The sequence below is a fragment of the Lagopus muta genome, chromosome 5, assembly GCF_023343835.1.
Source record: "Lagopus muta isolate bLagMut1 chromosome 5, bLagMut1 primary, whole genome shotgun sequence".
NCBI lineage: Eukaryota > Metazoa > Chordata > Aves > Galliformes > Phasianidae > Lagopus > Lagopus muta.
The window spans coordinates 45,721,860-45,743,671 of record NC_064437.1 but is presented as its reverse complement, the minus strand read 5'-3'; the positions used below and the strand labels follow the sequence as shown (position 1 = coordinate 45,743,671).

At 41.0% G+C, this 21,812-nt stretch overlaps 2 protein-coding genes and 1 long non-coding RNA gene across 19 annotated transcripts in view; 1 reads left to right on the top strand and 2 right to left on the bottom strand.

Annotated features, from left to right (window-relative positions):
- Nucleotides 1-21,812, bottom strand: part of LOC125693507 (calcium/calmodulin-dependent protein kinase type II subunit gamma) — a 761,290-nt gene that overhangs the window by 167,432 nt on the left and 572,046 nt on the right. The window lies entirely within an intron of this gene.
- The window catches only part of LOC125693525 (uncharacterized), a 120,040-nt gene that overhangs the window by 54,415 nt on the left and 43,813 nt on the right, over nucleotides 1-21,812 (bottom strand). The window contains exon 3 of the long non-coding RNA XR_007377135.1: nucleotides 12,210-12,330. This is a non-coding gene — a long non-coding RNA (uncharacterized LOC125693525). The remainder of the gene's footprint in view (nucleotides 1-12,209; nucleotides 12,331-21,812) is intronic.
- On the top strand, nucleotides 13,367-21,496 carry PLAU (plasminogen activator, urokinase). Its single transcript, XM_048945589.1, has 11 exons — nucleotides 13,367-13,475; nucleotides 14,959-15,068; nucleotides 15,935-15,989; nucleotides 16,161-16,265; nucleotides 16,806-16,971; nucleotides 17,373-17,461; nucleotides 17,554-17,743; nucleotides 18,328-18,482; nucleotides 18,982-19,122; nucleotides 19,277-19,425; nucleotides 20,295-21,496. Exons 2-11 carry the CDS (start codon nucleotides 15,009-15,011, stop codon nucleotides 20,487-20,489), a joined length of 1,305 nt encoding a protein of 434 aa, XP_048801546.1. The 5' UTR covers nucleotides 13,367-13,475; nucleotides 14,959-15,008; the 3' UTR covers nucleotides 20,490-21,496.

Sequence of the window (21,812 nt, the reverse complement as noted above, 5' to 3'; positions counted from 1 at the left end):
TCCTCTAGTTTTCTCTCCTGAGGTAACATCCAGGCTCCCTCACTTCCTTCATGATCAGGGGAAAACTTTGTCTTGGAGGGTGGAGGAAAGATAAAGGAAGGGGAAGATGAGAGACCAGGATGAACTGATGTGCTGCACGTGATCAGTACATTCTTTGATACCATGAGAACTTCTACATCACAAGGATCACATTTCATAGTGAAACCTTGCCACTGTTCCTCATATTGAGTAATATCCTATTCCTCATTCTGATTGAATGATTTACTCCTTGAACAACAGAGGGGTTTGAACCTGCAAGCCCAGTTCCAGCAGATGTTCAGTCAGTGCTACTGTGCCCAGGGAACTGAATTCTGTGCTTCATGTCCCTTTCTCTACAACAGATGGCATCTCCCCTATGAATTATGTCTTGCTAAGATAATACACATAGCGTGTAAAGATCTCCTCACTTAACATCAATGCAGAAACTCATATGTTGACAAACTCCACCTCCATCCACCTGCAAATTGGGCTACCTGAAGTACCTATGTTCCATAACTCCAGAATTTGGTTAGGCATTACATTCAGAATACAGAGGTTAATTCAATGATCCAAAATGCATCTTCCTGCTACAAAATTCAAATTGTTTATCTGCAGCTAGTTGTGATTGTAACAATGTCAAGTCTGAAACAAGCTTTAACAAAGGTCTCAGCAAAATTTCTCTTAAGTTTAATGCAGTGAGATGCTTCATAATTAAAAAAAAAAAAAAAAAAGAAAAGAAAATCAGGAGAAAAATATAAGGATATCTGCAAACACTTAAACATGAAAGATTCAAAATTCTAAGCACTACTTCAACTACTCATGGGATCACAGCAGCTGCACCACTTGTTGGACAATTCAGAATTTGGAGCTATGATCTTTCACAGCAGCTTCTAGCATTATTTTATAAGTCCAGGTGCCAAAATTTGCTGCCACAGACCTCTGCATCAACTATTGTTTAGATGAAAGAGATAAGACATCTGTTCTGAGAACTTGTTCTCCTTGAATAGTAAAGTTGAAAGTTTTTTCTTATATATAATGATGAAATCTAAAAAGTAAGACCTCCTGCATAGAGAACATTCTGTACTGGACAGATGGCCACAAAGCCGATAAAATCATACATGGAGAGCATCTTCAGTGTAACCTTTGCAGAGGTTTGTTCAAGTCCTTCCATAAATGAAAACTTTGTTTAGAGAAGGCTGTTCTGAGTCACTCTGCACATCTACTGGTTACAAGTCCTGACAGGAAATGTACTACAAATGCCTCAGTACATCCCGTCTGTTGTTAATTTGAACCAGTTGAAAAGTTCAGACAGGTTATGGTGATGGCTTCTCTCTAAAGCCAAGTATCAATATCCAAGTGACATAAGTTGTGGGGCTGCAAAGCTGCAGGTGCAAAGCCTGACACTTCCAGCAGTGCCCACAGAAAGTGCTGAGGCACTCGTCCTGTTTTGACTGAGATTGTGATGTCTTCTAACATGCCTGGAGGACGGCGCCTAGCTAAATGCAGGGAAACCATACGAGCTCAGAGGGAAGGAAAAAATAATTCTGCCATTGAAGTAAGAGAGGAAAAGTTGCAATTATCCCTGTCTGGAATCAGGGATGTTGTGGTTAATATCCCTGTTCTCGTCAATAGTTCAATGAGTTTCCCAATGGCTACATGTGGCCAAGACTTGGATTTTACGCTCAACTCTCTAGCAACACTTTTGGACATCGGCTCAACTCTGACTCAGTGGGCAAGGTGCTATTCACTGAATCACAAATACCACTTCCTGCTGCACTGTTTCTGCTTGAAGCATTTTGAAGGAGTGCTAGGTTGGTTAGCCAAGACAACTTAGTTGACAAAACTGCAGAGTATACACAGTTTGTCCAGATAAAGGAAAATTGTTCAATTAAAATATACTATTCCATCACAAAGACTTTGAATGAGATAATGCAAATGGAGTAATGCTTTGTGTATGTTATAAAATATTCATTTTTTCTTAGGAAGATAAACCAAGTTTTATCAAATGAAAAAACAGAAAGCGTGCTCATCTTCGTACTTCTCTAACTCTGTGTCCTTCAGTGGCATTGTAAAGAACCCCTTTAAAACAGAATGAATAACTTACTGACTAGGTTAATTTTTGCCATATCAGGAAGTAAAGCTAGTTAAAACTTTAGGAGTTGGATTTTCTCTATGTCTTAAGCTGTACAACGCTTTTAGAAACAGACAAAAACTAAACAAACAACTCTTAGATCACTGCAATGTTACACATTCTAAAAACAAAGTACTAATGGGGGAATTTTATCCAGCACTAGTCTAAGAAATTACATGAGTAATTTCATATGCGCACACACAACCATCTCAGCTCATAAATGTTATTGACTCTTGTCAATAATTCTTGTGAATGTACTTGTCTTACGCAGAAGAAAAACACCAGTCTCTTCCTCTCAGTGACAAACTCTTGGCTGCAAGCAGTTATGGTTAATTCCTAGTGAGAATCAGAGAGTTTATCAAGAGGTCATGCTCGCATGCTGCCCCATTCCAGCTGTAAATGGAAAATCAGAGCTGTTTCTGCAACCCAGATAAGTCTATGAACTCTTCTACCGTCTCGTGACTCTCCTGCTACAATTTTCATCAGCGAATGTTCTGGCAAGTTATGTTTATAAAAAGATTTGTTGAGTACTAGGAACATGCATTCATATGTTGTAAACAGAAGTAATGGATGCTTCCATTTCTATTTCTCATTGCTCCAGATGTAACTGCTCTCATTTGAAAGATTTTTTACAATACGTTTGACCACTTGCACACCTTCCAAAAAGCTAATATTTCACATGAATTAGCTGCTTTAACTGGCAGTACTGAGTCACTTTTCATTCTAAGAGTGACTAAAGACTTTATTAGTCTATAGGCTCAATTGACCAGGTTTCTGAGGAAGATTGTTCAAAATGAGAATGTATGGATGGCACCATAAGCCTATCCTTTGGCTGCTAATACATTCAAAGTTCCTTCTTAAAATTAGTGCACAAGGAACTGGAACATGGTGTTATGGCAGATTAAGACCACTTACAGTGCAGACAAGAATCACTGGCAAGCTTCAAAATTCAAATCAGAAATTGTCAGGTGACTGACAAGTCAGGCTGTCTCCTTGTCAGGCAATAGGATCTAGATCGCACTTTTGGCAATTTTTAGTTTATACATGCAGCCCTGGTAGATCCACAGGATTCACAATTCTCCTGTACACTCCCAAACTTCTGCTTTTAGTGAGGATATCATGAAACTTCCCATATACACAATATTGTTGTGCAAGAATCTTAACCACCCACCACAGTGCTACAGAAGATCACCTTGCTGTAGAGTACAAATCTTAGTAGAGGTGAGCCAGCAATTACACTATAAAAGAATAATCATCCAGGAGTTTCCTGTTGCCTTGGGTCATTGCATAAGAGAAGACCCCATTACTCTTCTGAGCAAGTGATACTAATCCACATAAGACATTTACTATGCCTTCATATATTTCTCCAACCTCTCCTCCCAAGGCTATGGGGTGAAGGGTGAGATAAGGACACACTCCTATTGTTAAACACCTGCCTTTAGCACTGTCTACAAGCAATACTCTTGTTTTGTCAATAAGAAAAAAGAAAATATGACATTGATTCCAATCCACACATCTTTTCTACTCCCTTTCTTCCTAAAATGATTTCAAAATCAATGTTACTATTGCTTCACCAAGTAAATCTCCTGTCAGGGTTCAGAGCAACATCAGTCACACCAAAGGTGCCTCAGAGCTCCTGATAAATTGTAGCTCCTGATAAATTGTAGCTCCCATTCTACCGTAGCTCTAATAGAATTGTTCTACCTAACATCAGAAGAAATCCTCATGTAACATCAAAGTTGCACCAGATATTCAGGCATCCATTCTTATTTTCACTTTTAGTAACTTGCCGGAAAATGTTCACGTCACTTAGCTGTAACCAAAGCATCTTGTAAGATTTCTTTTGCTTTTTGAAGTATCTGTACTACACTGACATGTAGCAGTACCCTTCTATTTTCTACAGGTTTTTGAGGATATTTAAGGCCGAGTTAGCCTGTTTATCTAGTTTGAAGTTACCACACAGTTTCAGATGTAATTCTTCATGTATGCTCACACAGATTTGAATGTCACATGCCAGAACTGCGGTTTCCTTATGTTCCTTAAATGATGTGGTCTTTCCTCTTTTTACATTTCCTCTCTCTTAGAGCTTAGCACAGCTGGGGAAAAAATGTCAAACATGCCTGTGAAAGGCAACACAGGAGAACAGAGATCCCAGCACGCCAAATGATTTGGTCTAGAGCCGAGAGCTGTGAAACCATAACTATACAGCACTGTGTTGCATTGTACCTCAATTTCAGGAATTCTCATGTTAATGCAGTGACATGTTAGAACTAAAGCAAACACCTCTGCCTGGCACTGAACAGCACTGGGGAACTGCCAGACTGCAAAAGACAAGAGAAATTCATTTTTTAATATGAATCACACAGTGGGAAGAACAAAAGACAGGTAGAGTATTAATCACCTAAAAATACCTGAAGCAAGCAAGTGACATAGTAACCTACATTGCATTGACTGGAACTTAGCTTAAAAATTGTAACTTAAGAGCTTAATTTCAAAAGGTATCAAATTCAGATTTAAAATATCTTCTAAGAGCAGGAGTTTGACAAAAGAGGCAGCAGTAGCAACACCCACTTTCTGAGATAACCCTGATAGAAAAGATTGGCATTCCAGGCTCTTTTAGGCCTAAGAAATCAGTTAATAGCTTTCCAGTAAAGTGAGTAGCCTAGGGCAGGAGTCATTCTCTGCCTTTTCCTGTTAAAAGGTCTTGCAGAAAGAAACATAGAAGATCTGTGAGGCCCAAGAGACAATGAATAACCCGGCAGCTTTCCAGCAAGATCCATTCCATAGGAACATATCCTCTATAGTGGCCTTTTTAATATAATTTTGTGTACATGTACAAAAGAAAACAGACTTGTAAGTGCCGAGCCAGCTGCTGATCTCTGTTTCAATGGTGTGAATACATTACGGAGTAACTGAGTTATAGGCATGTGTTTTAGAAGAGAATCTAGGTCTCTGATTTAGCTGGTGTTTTACCACCCACACTTATTCAGTTGGAATGAACAGAAGGCAAGGATCTCCCTAAGCTAGTTGTCTTTTAAGTAATAGTCAGTGCGGCATAGTATTTTAACCTAGGATCTGTCCTGACATTCCTCACTACCGCTGAGCAATGCTTATTCATGGAAGTAGTTCCATTTAAGGAATTAAGTTACACTCAGTATATTATAAATTTCCATTTATCTCAGGGGGATTTTCATAGGCTGGCACAAGCTTTCCTACTGGAATACAGACAAATGTTCATCACCAGGTGTGGAGAGGGAAAACCTACTTATTTCTTGCAGTTTGTTCTCTTTAGCAGTAGTTTCAGTGACCTCATACACAGATCACTCCTGAATTCAACACAGACTTAAGAGCAGAGCTTAGCTCCAACTCCAGTTTAGGATTTATCCAATCTTTCTCTGGCCTGTGCAAGGAATGGAAACTCCCCTTACTAGAACAGTTCAGAGCCAGCACCCTATCCTCATTCTTCTGGGCTTGAGAACTCACTTTACACACCACCAAACATGCTCCACATTTCTCTTTGCCACTGATTCTTTGTATCCTTCCAACTTGATGCAACTTGCCTTGAAATGGCAGTTTCTTCCTTTTCCTCCCCATTTTGTATCTCACATAGAAACGGTGATTTAGTTTGAGTTTCCATCTGGGCAACACCACATCCTTACTGTATATCTCCCTCTTTACTCTCTCAGAATCAATCTGCACCTTTTTCTGGTATTTTTTTTTTTTTTTTTTAAAAACCTTTCACAAGATCAAATCCAATTAATTTATAACCAAGCTCCATATATCCTGCTCCTTACACCACTGTCCTCTACCTTCCTTCTCTGTCACCAAAAGCAGCACCACTTTTCTGCCTTCCAGAAACCTTTGATAAACTTGCTTTCAAACCTTGCCTTCTCCATCATCCCTTTATATTTCCACCTCACTCACTGCTTGGTCTGAAAAGACAAGGGAGCATACTCCTGACACAGCTTGGTGCATAAGGGAAGTTGCACTCCACTGCAGTTGATTATCAACTCAAATTGACCATTAAATGTCAAGTTGAGATATTTTGCTCAAAAAATACGTACACTGAAGAATAAATTAAGTGCTGACATCTTCAGCAGTTCTAACCAAAATCAAAGAATGGCCCAAGTGGTCAGTATTGCCATGGAAAGGTCACAGGGAGAGGAGACAAAGCAGGCATTTCCCCTACTGAGAAACACCCTTGACAGTACTGATGATAAATCCCAGTACTCCAGAATTGTCCCTAGAACACTATGAAAAATAAGGAAAATGCCTATTTTGCAAACAACTGTGGTTTTGAAAGGCTTTCTTTGGTGTGTTTATCACAAACAGGAAGCCCTGCAATCTCTCTTATTTTGTCTTCCTTGTCCATCAATGTAAACTGATACCGACCTATGCAAGATAGGTGCTAAAATTTGCATGATAGCAAGCAACAGTTTCTTTAAAAATGTATTTATTTTAATTCTATAAATCCAAAACAATCAGCAAATAGAGATTAGCAAAAGCTGCAGAGTGGCTATACTAGACATAAGTCACAGGAAGCTTATTTGAAGGAAAATGGAAGACCGCAGCCAAAACATCTGAAGGAGTGGGAGGGGGAGAAGAGATAGGCAATTATAATTAGAATGCCCAAGACCTAGGTTATTATTAGAGCACTTGGGTCAGTGGTTCTCCTTTTCTTCTCAGCACAGTGCCTTTAGGAGCTTACGCAGGGAGAATGCTGCAATGCTGCTTTTCAGCAGCACCCACAAAATAATTTTCTCCTTAAAACCCTTACCTCTGTGTTATTCAACAGCTACTCATTGGCAAGTATATTGAGACCCTGCCTGAAGCACCGGGCAGTGCTGCCCTGTGGACTCTGCGCTGCCATCTTCCTGCATTTGGTGTCCCTTTTTTCTTCAGCTCTGAACTTCTAAGACCGTCCTTTTTCCTTCAGTGCTTTTGTTGTGTTTCACAGAACAATCCACTACTGATGTCATTAATAGTACTCTATAACATGGGGCTTAATACCAAATGCTTTAGGAATTTGTGCTGCAATCTGCCATTATGGTACCTGGACATTTACAATCAAAGTCATCCTGCTTTAAATATTGTAGTACCATTATCTGCCATGGCTGCCTGTGCTTTCCATCTTAAGTGAGCAGGAGCAGATACACCCAGCCCCACTGCCAAGCTCTGAGCATTCAGGTCTTGCAGCAGCTGATCCTGCACACCTGGAATCTACTGAAGAAGAGTGGGACCTATATAATATGCAATTTTTCCCCCCCCAGGAGGCCAAACTGATAATGGTAGGCAGTGTTATACCTACTGAGAACAGGAACAGTTGTCTCTTATCTGTGTCACCTGTTAAGGTTTTAGTGCTGCTTGACAGAACAGCTTGTAACATCACAGCTTCCTTCCCAGTAGATAGGAACATGTCTATAGTAGGTATTTAATTTCCTTCATTAGCAGGAATGCCTAAGACAGAAAAGGAAGGAGTATAATCCCAGATGAGTTTCTCAGACTAGCTTGCTGAAATGAGCAGCACCAGGTTTCTCACCTGGGCTGTGTTACACAAAATTTGCTTTCTTGCCAGTTTTTAGCAAGCTTTCTCCAGAATCCTGCCAACCAGCTTGCTCTCAGTGTGTTGGTTTTTCTCTGGAATATGAATCTGACTGATTGACGCATGTCATAAATAATAGTCCAAGCCAGCTGTTTCTGTAATTTCCAGTGTTAGATTTTAATGTGTCATTTTAAATCAGTATATGGGAGGCAGAAGTAGTGTTCCTTTAAATAAGTATATCCTTTTTCTGAACTTAAAATGACCACAGAAAGCACAGTTTAATCCCTAAAATACCCTGCATTTGCTTTCCGCCTTCGAGGTTCAGACTCAAAAGTTTCCCTTCTGGGTCTTCTCCACAGCTTCCAACTAATTTGCAACTAAAGGCTGGCCTGGACTCAAATGCAAACAATCTTAAGCTATTATGATCTGGATCAAACGCCAGCAGTTCAGACAAATTTTTTCTTTAGATATCAGCTACCTCAACTTAGCAATCTCAGAGTTCGGCAATTTCTGCTATCTATGGATGTTTACTACTGCTGAGTGAGATGTAATCTACACTAAACCTAGTTTAAAAGCAGGTGCACTTCAAGCTGATGAAGAAATCATCAGACAGGAGCACTCCTGTTCAAAAAAAAAAAAAAAAGCCAACAAAAAAAAGAAACAAAACCCAGTATGGCACAGCTCACTGAAACGGCAGAACACTGCGTACAGCAAAGGCTGTTCATCAAACAGTTGCTTTCTATTCCTCCCACGTGAGAGAGGATTCAATGACAGGGGATTTCACAGGTGCTCCATCTCTGTTTGTTACTTCGCAGTCAAATTGTAGCACAGTCAGACCCTTCGGAAAGTGCAGCTGCAGTATCCAACGAAACTATGCTTGAGAAAGGCTTTATTGCTTTAAAGCCTCAACCGCATTCTCTCCTAGTGTAACAAAATAGCTGAGCTAACAGCGGCTGGTTCTTGTGACTGAAGTAACTTTCTAAGTTTTGATTACACTGGCTCAGTGGGGAGATAAGGCCGGCTACTCCTGCTGCAAGCAGAGCAAGCTGGAATACACGCACCCGCAGAGCCCGGTGCCCTTCAGCTGATAAGCACTGCTACTTCTACCCACACAGATAACAAAGATAAAAGAAACACAGTAGGCAGCGAGGAAAAGGAACAAAATTTTAAATAAACAAAGAAACCTGAGTAGCTGAATTATACCTAAAGGAAATGAGATCACCATTTGCTTCCAACCACAAACAACTGACAAGTAATGAAGAGTCATTAAAGTACAAGAATTTTTATGAATCACATTCCACTTTAAAATCAGCTAATCTGGAAATTCCTGGGTCTCATACAAGCTCTAATTTAAGACAATAAGATTAAAGAAAGAACTCATTCTTGTTTTTTGTATTTCATCTTTTTTTTAAACTACTATTATTTCTTTACATTATACTGATAGTGTAGCATCTGAAATCTATTGGCTAATTCAATCAAATCTATTATTATGTCAAGAGTTAGTAGTAAAATGGCTGTAAAAATGAACTTGGCCAATAAAATATTTTGTTGGAAAACTGCCCAGTGTTTGGAAGCTGAAGCTAGAATATTGAAAACAACTTGATGTGAGAAAATATCCCTTAAAGCTCATAAAACATTTCACCACTGCTTTGCAATTCTTTCTGCCATAATCCAAACATTTACTGTAACCCAATACTGTTTAACTCTGAAGCACCATTCTAATACACAGAGTAGATGTCAAGATAGCTGTGTTCTTTATATCCCCATACACATAGCAGGAGGCAGGTGACCTACTTTCAAGAAACCCATGACCATTACAGACAAGACAAATCACGTCCAGAGGATTTAGGTGTTGTATTGGCTTATGTGTACTTAGACACGAATACTGAATGTGAAGTTTACCTCTGATCTTTTTTGTGAGGTGACAGAGGTTCAGGCTCATGTGAAAATTTAGAAGCTGTGTTGTCAGGACAGAAAATCACTAGACAAAGGACTAACTGTTACTTATATGTGATACAAACCAGAACGTACTCCTCACAAGTAACAGATTGAAGGTGACAGAAGGTCACAGAGTCCCAATTCTCAAACCACCTTGAACGGGGGACCGTTTCCCCTGCACTGAGTCCCATTACCTTTAGTAGAAGCTCAGAGAACGTTCCTGCTCCCAGTGCTGAGTGTTTGGAATTAGGGCAGATGTCCAAGTATTGGCTCTAACTCTAAAACACATGAAAATTCCAATGAGGTCAAAGAGAGTTAATGTCTGAGAATATCAGCGTGGAGCATCAGGGTACCACAATGAGTGGTAAGATTATTTCAACTCTATGAATTCTGTCCTTGTGTAGTTTGCTGATGCACTTTTCTACCAGAAAGTGCATGGTGGATGGTATTTTGCCCTAGTTTTAATATTTTATCACCAGCTATGAAAAAGAATACTGGAACTAATAACACCTCTAGCCCAGTGACAGCCACAAAACAGCACAAACCTCGTAATCTCTTTCAGCTCACCACCATAAGATAAGAAAATCTGTATTTCATTAGAAGGGTCAGTGTCCTCATCTAGTTGGAATGAAATGTTATCTTTTCAATATTTGCTAGGTCAGGCTGGCAGACTAATCTGAAACATTCAAGTTATTTCAACTATAAATTAAAAGAATCAGCAAGATTTTTATCAGTAACTGGATTGCAGGAAAGCAAGAATTGTCTGACTGTGCTCCTAATCATACTAGCTCTTCAGGGTTGGATCCACTGCATTTGAACTCTATCTGAAAGAGGTATTATACGATCCCAAGGGGTTTACACTTGAATCAAATGAGCAGCTACTAATCACCATTTATATATATTTTCTTTACTAAGTGCTATAATCCATGTACAGACAAAAGAAAAAAAATGTTATTAGCAGTTCTAAGCACGGAAATGAGAGAACAACTTCAAATTTTGTGAACAGTATTTTTTTTTATCAGATGCTACATTCCTATGCAGGAGGGTAAATTGCCCTCTGCAAGATCAATCCTGCCACACTTTGTAGCACCTTTGTTTTCTCTTGATTCCTTCCCCTACCGTCTTGCCCAGACCTCTCCTAAATTCGCATAATAGACCGAAGTGTTGAAACCATAGACATGACAAAGGAGAAAGAATTTAACAGTAGAAGGTAGAAGTTGCTGGCAAAGTAAGTAAAAGACTTTCAACAGGGTTCTTCTAACCTCTTGAGAGGTGCAATAATGAAAAAATCCTGCCCCTGAAGCTATCAAAAAATCTCTATGTAGCAGAACTAGTCCTTTTTCACCTGTCCTACTCGTTGGGTAGGAGCATTTCACATCTGTACAGGCAGGTCTAGCTATAAGATCTTGACATGAGGTCTTGCCAGAACTGCCAAACTACAGCTTTTCCAAGGCCTCTGCCAGAAGGCAGGACATTTACAAGCCCAAGAGTTCATTTCAGTTGCAGCCTCACCTCAGATCTTATTGTAGCAGCCATCAACCAGTTAGCTCCGTGAAGTCAAGCACTGCAAATTATCTCAGCCATTTCTGCTTCTCAACAATCATTCAACTCTTATGGAGATCATGTGGTCTTATTTGCTCTGAGGTTGCCTCCACTACCAAAGCAAACTCACCTACAGCTTTCTTGGATCGCACTCTCCTGAACAGTATTTTTACTTCACACTGGCTTAGTTATCATTTATTCACCTCCCTAGGTGCAAATATTCAAGGCAAAGGAATCAACACCAAAGAGGTAATACAAACCTGGCAGACCATTTGTGATCAGTATCTTATCCACGTGATTGAAACAAAGTGACACCACAGACCAGGCCACTTGTCATTAAGGATAAAGTAACACAGAATTTCAGTAAAACCTAGGTGCCAAACAGTAGAAAAAGGGAATTCTGGCTTTTGTCAAACCTTGTGCCAGAGTGAAAACACAAACTATTTTGGCTCGTCAGCCTCTGAAACAAGAATGAATGAAGAGGAACAGGTGACATGTACATTGCTTGGTCAGGAGCTCAGGGAGAGGGTCGTTACTCACTTCTGAAATACTCCTCGGGGAACAAGAGTGAAAGAGGAAATCCTGATGCTCCAGCATTGACTCTTTTTCCAGAAGGTTTGAGGAAACTGCCAAGGCCTGGCACCTCTTCCCTGGAAGGGGTGGAGGAGGAAGGAGAGGAGCTGTCCAGACCCAGAGGAGCCCCTTCTCTTCCTGGAAGCTTCTTCCTTCCCCTCTCCCTCTGCTCAATCAAACTATGACCCATTCTTTACTTACTTTGTAAAAATAGTGTGTTAAAATTCATTCAAAGAATAAAAGTTCCAGACTGCTTTTAAAATCTGGATTATTTTTCACTGAATTTAATCCCTAGAATAAGTTTACATCACAGATAGTCCTCTAGACTGAAGAAAGAACAGTAGGGATCCTACCTTAATGTTATCTCCCCTATTTCTTACAGGATCCATTTGCTTTTAATATTCAGACGTCACAGAGAGATAGGAAAATTCAGTCCCCTGAAATGCAGGAAGATTTCTTCCTTACCTATGCCCATTTCTGGACTTCCACCTTGATCCATTTCTCTAGACTCAATTTCTGTTATCCAGTGAACATGAATTCAACACACTTTCTGTGGAGAAGTCTGTTCCAACATAAGCCTGAGGAGCTGAAACACAACAAAAAGGAATAGAGCAGGTAAACATACAATTCCTCAGTAAGGGTGGCTCTACAACAAAGACTCAACACAAAGAGAAGATGCAGAAGGAAGAAGAAAACTCAGCCATTTTCTTACCAACGAAGTTAGATGTCAAACACAGAAGGCTGGTCTCCTTAAGCTCCGGATAGCCCAATTATGAAAAGCATTCCTCCCAAAGGAAATTCATGTCATCCCCTGCTCTGAAGCAGCACCTGAAGAAACTGCCTTTCATCAGCTACCCGGCCGCAGGAGACCTGCCTCAGCTTAGTCACCCCAGTACCTGAGGCTGAACACTACCACTATGCCTGCAAATGCCACGCGTGGGTTTTGTTATTCACTGCACTGCTGCAGTGTCACAGCCCAGTGTGGGAAATCACACTTGACTGGGAGTAGAGGAGACTGTCTGTTTTCCAGGGCCTGAAGTACGAGACAGGATGTCGCCATCCCCATTCGTGACATGGATGCATTTTAAATACCTCTTTGGAAAGCAGAAACTACACGGCAAAGGCACGGCACCTCTTGGGGAAGCGCAGGGCCTCAGGCTATTGGCACTGCAGCTCGCCCCCACCGAGCAACGGAGATGGGCCGGAGGAGCCCCTCAGGCTTCCGCACAGGTGTGTTCTGCCCTCAACCACACCTGAGCGGAGTTAATCCTCGTAACCACGAAGGCATTTGGGCTTCATTCTTCACGGACGGAGCCACAAATCTGAAATTTAAGTACGCTACGCTTGTTCGCGCCTCTAAGCACGCTTCAACACAAGCCGTTCTTTTCATGGCTGCCTCTCACGTTTCTCTTTTGTTTCACCACGCTTAATCGCGCATCGCCGGCCGCCCCACGGAGGCGAGGAGGAGCCCCGCGCCCCCTTCAGGCTGCTCGCGCTCCCCCGCCCCGAAACCAGCAGCGGCCCCCAATTCCCCGAGTCACACCGCCGGCCCCGCACAGGCAACGGCGAGGCACCCGCAGCCCCGGGGGGCGGCCCTGCCCGGGGGCGGCGCTGCGGAACGCCTCGGGGCGGGCGGGCGGCGGCTGAGGAACCGCCCCGGCCGGGCCTTTATAGCGCCCGTCCCGCACCACTGCTGCAGCTGCACCGTGCCTGGCTCAGCCGCTCCGGTCGGTAAGTGCTGCGTCCGCGGACAGCGTTACGGCAGGCTTTAGCGACCGCTCTTGAAATCAGCGACGCCAAAGTACAGATTGCGTATCGCGTCGGTAACGGGAGAGCTCTGCTCTGCGCGCTGCCCTCTGGCAGGGGGATTGGAACAGAAATCGGCAGTGCTGCTGCTGGATGCTGGGGGGTGGGCCTGAGAATTTAATCACGGTAACGGATAGCAAATTAGTCGCGTACCTGCCAGAGGAGTTAAAAATTGCTGCTTTAATGTGAATAACGCTCAAGAGAACGCACATCTGCTGCAGTCTTAGCTGCACCTGAGAAGCATGTCTGAGCACAGAGCACAGGCTGCTTCCCTGCATTATGAAGCCTGCCTCTGAGCAAGGGCTGTGCTGCAACATAGTTTGCTTTGGGCCATGTCTGCGTTTTCTTGAAATAAAAAGCTCCTGTTCCTCTCGTGTAGCTGGACCAGCACCACATTATGGTCTTACAGTCTGGTCACCAAATCTCTTTGTTGTTAAACCTAGGAGATGCATTCCCACTGTCTGTGGGCATTCAGTTTGTAAGACCAATCTAAAATTGGTCTGATGTCAGAACCTCTGAAAGCACAGAGCAGCACTTCAGCACCTGCTCTGCATTGCTCACTAGAGTCACACAAACCAAGGTCCTATGGCTTCTTTTAACTTTTCTCTTTTTTTATTTTAGAACTGAAGGTGCTTTTCTCTTTCAATAATAATAATAATCCGGTATTCATTCCCATGACTTGTACTGCAAATTTTATATTTGCTGGTTTCTCAAGCAACCCCCTATCCTTTTGCAGGCTGATTTGTAACACTCACTCTTGGGCTGATCCCTTTGCGTGCTTGGCTGCAGCAGGCAGCTGCACACACAAAATCAGGACAGAAGAGGTTTAAGCCTCTCTAATACCATACATGCAGCAACCGCAGGACCAGACTTTCAGGACTTTGCAGCGCTCCTGAGGTGCCTGGGCTTACGCAAGCTCTCAGCAGCAGCAAGAGCCAGCCGGCAGCTCGGGAGGCACTGAAAGCTGAGTGTTCCTTCCCACGCTTCAGTGTGCATGTTCAGACTGTTTAGAAGTCTTGCTGCAAGGCAGTAATAATCAGTTAAATGAGCACAAAGAGCTGGACTGCAGCTAAATAGATGTGCCACTTTCTGACTGCTAGTCCATATTGCAGAGTAGTCCACAACCCAGAGTCTGGATTTCTCCAGCTTCCCTATCTCTGCTTCACGTGAACCTTGCAAAATCTGTGTTTCTAAATGCACAAAAATCTTCAAATGATAAAATCATAGCTAATCTAATCATAGCAAATCTAAGCTAATTTATGGAAATAATATGCAGACATTCCACAGTTAAGTCAGTTCTCAATTCTTCTGCCCACTGCATTGTTACTCAAACCAGGTAAGACAACAGCCACAAGAAAGCTGATGCTGCAAGATACAACATGTCACTGGATTCCTCTTTTATTTTCAGAATCGAAAGAAAACTAAGGTGAGGAACAAAGTGAGAACTTAACTATCAACATGAAGTTACTCATCCTCCTCACAATAACTCTCGGCACGCTTGTCACAGGACTAGACTCTGTAAGTTTTGAAATAAGTGAGGGGGTTTTTACTTGGATCCACTTCCTTTTTTTTTTTTTTTAATTATACTTCTGCTTTGGACACGGTGCTGGATATCTGACTTGAACTGTTCTTTCTGCTGCCTTTGCATTTACATCTGCTGCACATATACCTCCAGAAAATGCATATTTGAACACTTTGTTTTTTTCCTCTGATTCTGTTCCACATTGAGATGTCTTCTAGAGTTAAAATAGTGAGGACATCATGCAGTTACCAAGAAATCCAGCATTTATCTTTTTATAAAACAGCTCGGACCTGGACACAAAGTACCAAGAAGTCAGTGGTGTCAGTGGTAGGAGAAAATTGGGCCTTCAAATAAATTTGTCTTGACCTGCTTGAATACAAAGCTGAAAAAGGAGACACAGGCCTGATTTTGAATATTTTGACTATCATGCACAAGCATGAAGCACCAAGGTCACCAGTGACAGGCAGCTGGAGCACATTCCACCTTTGCTGCACTGCTCAGTACCTGAGAGGTGTGGAGGGAGAATTTGTCTTTTCACCTCTGGGAACTGCCCAGATCCTCACAGAAGAAATAACTGCAATGTTGACCAGGTGCAGTGGGACCAGATTGGTAGAGTTCTTCAGAGGGTTTTCTGGTGTGATGTGTTCATCTGCTTTGTTCAGAGTTCCACTTCAATCACACATAGATCATATATGATCATATGTAGACTCAGTAGAGCAAATTCAGCTAGTAACTACACGCAAAAACTTTAAATTGTTAGAGAAGGCATGCAGTAGAAAACAGCACAGTCCTGTACTGCATAATAGAAACACGTCAAAGGAACTGTGTCCTTCAATAATTTCTTTCCCTTTTGTCTGCTTAGGTTTACACGAGGCAGTACAACAAGTTATCACATAAACACAGACCCCAACATAGAGGTAAGTACCTCTGTTCTACTTCAACCTAAAAAGAGCTTGTTAGCCTGCAATTACATCTTTATCTAAGAGAGAAGGCTTTCAATTATATGCAGCTGAAACTTAGTTTGCAACTGCATTTCACTCAACCACTCAAGTGTTTTGCCTCTTACTACTGGTATCTTTCATTTGCAGAATGCCACTGTCTGAATGGTGGAACTTGCATTACCTATCAGTTCTTCAGCCATATGAAGCGCTGCCTGTGCCCAGAAGGATACGGTGGACTTCACTGTGAAATAGGTAGGGTATCCACCTTCCTTAATACTAACTAAATGAATTGGAAAAGTAAGAAAATCATGAATAAGGATTCTCAAGTGAAAGTGCTACCTATAAACACAACTTAATATCCTCCAGCAGTTTTTTTTTTTTTTTTAATAATAATTAAGGTGAGGAGAAACAGCCAAATATTGGAGCAAAATTGGGATCTCTAATTTTCTTGTCCCTCCCTCCTTGTAAGTGTTCTTTCATCCCTCAAGAATGTTGTAGCTTGTAAAATGAATTTGTTTAGGAGTATCCAGAAGCAGAATAAATTACATTGTGAAGTACATTGAAATTGCTAAAAAAAAAAAAAAAAAAAAGCAACTTGGAATAAAGCGTAAGTTATTTCATGCATAAAATTCAGAGAAGCAATTCAATAAGAATATATAATCAATCCAGATTTTGTATCATCTTTTTTCTTGTGTAATGCATGCTTTATCACTAAAATGACTCATACAGATTACTTCTGTCTCAGAACAATTATAAACAGAACATGCTGCTTACGAATGTTTGTTTTCTCAGACACTGACAGCATATGCTACAGTGGGAATGGGGAGAGCTACAGAGGAATGGCAGCAGACCCAGGTTGTCTGTATTGGGACCTTCCTTCAGTCGTCAGGAGGGGTGATTACCATGTTGATTTGAAGAACGCTCTGCAGCTTGGACTGGGCAAGCATAACTACTGCAGGTAAGATGATGCATTATTCTTCCCATGATGACATTACCAGAAGAGCTTTGAGGGATGATATACGTTTAAAGGAATAACAGAGCATTTCAGGGATCAGTTTGAATTTAAAATATTTGGAATGAGACTCTCTGAAGTGCTTAGAGTTCTTACTGCTTACTAAAGCTGCTGAGAATTTTGCAGAGCCACCATATCACATCAGTAACCCTAAAGGGAAGTTTCAGCTATGACAAAACAAGCTGCCACTCCTGTGTTCAAACAATTAATTGCTTTCTCCAACGTTTCTTACAAGAAAACTCTTTTGGCTTTTCCAGGACAGTTAGAATTCTAACATATTATCATTTTATTTTTATTATTTTTTTAAGAACTGGGTTTATAAAAAGAACACTTCCTTTATCTTCCAGAAACCCAAATGGAAGGAGCAGGCCTTGGTGCTACACCAGGAAAGGATACTCCATTCAAGAAACACCCTGCAGCACCGTGGAGAAGTGTGGTAAGTAACACTGGTTTCAAAACAATGGATTTCTAGCACAAAGTTGACGCTTGCCAATCACGTGAACATCTGAACAAAACTTTCTTTCATAGGGCATACATGTGGCCAAAGAAGCTTCAGCAAGTACTTCAAGATTGTTGGTGGAAGCCAGGCTGAGGTTGAGACTCAACCTTGGATAGCTGGCATCTTCCAAACCATAAAGGGCACTGACCGCTTTCAGTGCGGTGGCAGCCTCATCGACCCTTGCTGGGTGCTTACAGCAGCACACTGTTTCTATGATCCGTAAGTGTGAAGTTCTGAATTTCTGCATCCTTCCTACCTGCAACTTCTTTCAACAGATTTCCTTGTTTTCCCCTCATTGCTGAATGAGCAAACCTTGAAATCTACCATAGTTATGACAGTCTCTCTTAAGCAGAAGAAGAGGAGCAGCCATGAACCTTAGGCCTTTGGAAGTCCATGCCTAGCAAAATACAAACAGCTGGATGGATTATGCAGCTGAAACAACTTTAGCCAGGATTTCACTTCAACTTATCTGTTTCTAAAACCTAAAAATTGTCTTGATGTACATTCAGTACATTTTTTTTCCTATAGATAGCTGATCCACCTTGCATTCTGGCAGGGAGTCTTATTGCTGATGACAGACATGAGTAGCAGTAGCTAGGTGTGCCTCTCAGTGCCCCAACATCTAGCTTGTTCACTACAAGTGATGAATCAGCAAACCTTCCTGTAGCATAGTCTATCAACATTCTTGTTGCTTTTTCTTGGCTGCATTTAAGTGAACAAGAAACCAAACAGGGAATTCGATTTTAAGTTGGTAACCTCACTCTCAAAAATAGTAGCCTTCATGAATCTTTGTACTTCAACAGGACAAAAAAGCAACCAAACAAGTCAGACTACACAGTCATCCTTGGAAAGTCCGTACTGAATGCTACCGATGAACATGAACAGATATTCATGGTGGATGAAATAATCTCTCATCCTGACTTTACAGACTACACGGGAGGCAACGATAATGATATTGGTAAGCATCATCTTAATATGATCATATTAATACGAATATTAATGATTAATAATCACAGATGCAAAACACCATAGACTGAGACAGTGCATGCACAGTAGGTTACATTATGTAGAAAGGGAATGCCGTATTAGCTAGCACATGAGCTAAAGGTTTTCCTGAAATAAATCATACTTCTCAAAGTCTCTCCCCCTTTTACAAACCTTTCCCTAAACTAATGAATTCAGTTAGGTTTCTGTAACTTACACAGAACAGACTTGCAACCCTTACTCTTGACACTGAACTTTTGCCTATGACCTCAATTCTGTCACTCAATGCTGCAAAATTAATTGTCACCAAATAATGATTCTCATGATTCCAAAAGCAATGAGAAAAACTAAATATTATGAGAACAAAATGTAAATATTCCCATTAACTGCACTGGATACTCCAATTATCAGAGAACTTGAAGGGAACTTGCTCCACAAATTTAAGTGATCTGGTTTTTTGTTGTTGTTGTTAGCTTTGATAAGAATAAGAACAGCTTCTGGACAGTGTGCAGTAGAATCCAACTACGTCAGAACAGTCTGCTTGCCAGAGAAGAACCTTAAGCTGTATGACAATACCCGGTGTGAAATAGCTGGCTATGGAAAACAGAATTCTTGTAAGTGAACGACTTCTTTCCAAACTGTTACTTGAACTCTGTGGAAACTTGGCTTTTTTCATACCATGATCTTCAAAAGACCCACAGACTACTACTCTATGTGCCTCATATTCAACTCCCCAAAAATGACATTTTTCCTTTTTTTTTTTCCTAGATGATATTTACTATGCTCAAAGACTAATGTCAGCCACTGTAAACTTAATATCACAGGACACTTGCAAAAATAAATACTATGACAGCATCAGAGTTACTGACAACATGGTCTGTGCTGGAGACCCAACATGGGAAACAGATGCATGCAAGGTAAAACTTTTTTTTTTTTTATGTTGTTCCTCTAAATGATTTTAACAAGTATATTGAATGAATCAACTGCAGCATAGCAGCATCTTGTAATTCTGCTACTCAAGAGAGTTTTTGAGTAAAGGGAATTTGCTGTAGCTACTAGAGTTGACTCTTAGAGTGGCTGAAGATAGGGAAGGATGAAGAGTTTGGTGTTAACCTCTCCAGGTCTGCTTTTCAAGGATCAGCAATCACTGCAATCCTGCTGCTCCTGGAGATGTTACAATTTGTTCTGGCAGCAGCTGGGAGGTAAACACATTAGAGGATTACAGTAGCTATACCAGCCTCAGCTACACTTGCTTAATCTTAACTGCATCTCAGCAGAGAGTTAAGGGATGGATAACAGGAAGTCACTGAGACCTCATGCAAATTCCTCAAAAATGGATTTGCTTCCCTGCACCCTCACTGGGCAGTCTGGCCAACATGCCACTGAAAAAAACAACAACCAGTAGTTACCCTTAAGCATACAAGTATCTCGTGGGTAGGTAAACAATTAATTATATGATGCAGAATAGGGCATATTTGCTTTGACCTCGTACAACTAGCCTAACAGCTGTGATTTTGAGCATTGGGTGTTGTCTCCAAAGTAACTGTCCAACCTGGGCAAGCTAGGGGGGATAGAGAACTCTTGACCTTATGAACTGTGCTGTAGTTGCAACAGATGCACAGCTACATTCTCATGCTTTTGTTTATGCAGTATTCTCAAAGATCATAGCTTTAGCTTGTATGTATCTACTGTTTGCTTCAATTCAGAAAAACAGTAATCACAGGCTCCCTGTTATCAAAGTTGCATCTACAGAAAACATCCTAATGTGTTCTTTTTCCATTGTCAGGGAGATTCTGGCGGCCCCATGGTCTGTGAGCACAATGGCAGGATGACACTTTATGGGATTGTCAGCTGGGGAGATGGCTGTGCAAAGAAAAACAAGCCCGGTGTTTACACCAGAGTTACTCGCTACCTTAACTGGATTGACTCTAATATGAATGCAGTGGTTACCAAAAGTCACTCTTACCCTGAACCAAAGTGACCATTTGTGTACTTCTGGACTTGAATAACAATGAGACCGTGGCGATGCCAGGACACCAAAGCCCTGAATATCAGAGTTCTTGCTTTTAACTGATCATGTAGTTTGCCACTACAGTGTTTCTGATGCAGACGTTGATACTATCTCACTACTCTTAGTTACTGAAAACCACTCAATGGGAATCTAAAATATTTAACATTTAAATGAGTATTCCCATGCACAATACTGTAAATATCAAGTTAACTGTCCACTTAATTTACAAACTGGCATTTGTTCTGAAAGTATTGGTGAAGCTCAAAGTTATTTAAGTGGTGCATTTTGCATACAGCATCTCTCTAACATCTTTCCCCATCACTCCAAACAATGTGGAATGATAGAAACCTAACCTATGAAGGCCAGTACTGGGAATGTGAACAGACTTTGCCTCAGAATGTGCAAGAAACGGCATCAGCATTGATTATCATCAATGTGTGAAGAAGGACTGAAGTCCACTCTGACTGAAGCAACGCTTGGTATACAGGACTCATGCCTGTAGATCCAAAAAATACTGAAATCTTAGCAATGGCAACTGCAGCTGTGTTAGCATTAAAAGCTTTTGAGGTATTCCACCAAAGAACTATGCTAAAGAGGGAAAACTATTAATGTGACTGCACTTCCAGGTCCCATCCAAAGGAGCCTGGGTTCCCTTAGAAGTCTGATGGTACCAATTTTCTCCATTACCTATGCAACCCAGAGAAGAGCTACGGATTCAAATTGATTCAAATGGATTCAAACATGCACTGAGTGCTACAGATGTTGAAAGTCAGAACAAAAGTCAGAACTTCATTTCCATTCATCTAACTGATATGATATGGAAATGACTTTTTTCCCTCACGACTTTTGATTTTATTTTTAAACTTGTTTTTTTTTTTATATAGATGGAATTATTTGTATGAGGGCTGGAACCTCATTTTATTTAATTTTTACTACGTTTAACTTATTATTTGTATTATATATGTAAGACTATCAATAAAACTATTATTCTTATATAGCTGTTCCTCTTTCATAAAGGGAAGACAATGCTTTGAAGTTCTAATGTCAATCACTGTACACAGATCTGTACAATATATGCTGCAGGGTTGTGCATAGACTAGATGCTCCCAAGTAACTGCAGCACATCTGGTTTGAATTCCTAAAGCAAACTATGCTGTTTTGGTTTCACCTTAAAGAAATACAGTTAGCATGCTCAGTGATTGAGTTCCCAGCCACTTGCTGGAGGGCAGTGGGCAATCAGAAACCTGGTTTCAAAAGTGCATCCCCTATCTTTAACAAGGTGTGAGTACAGGT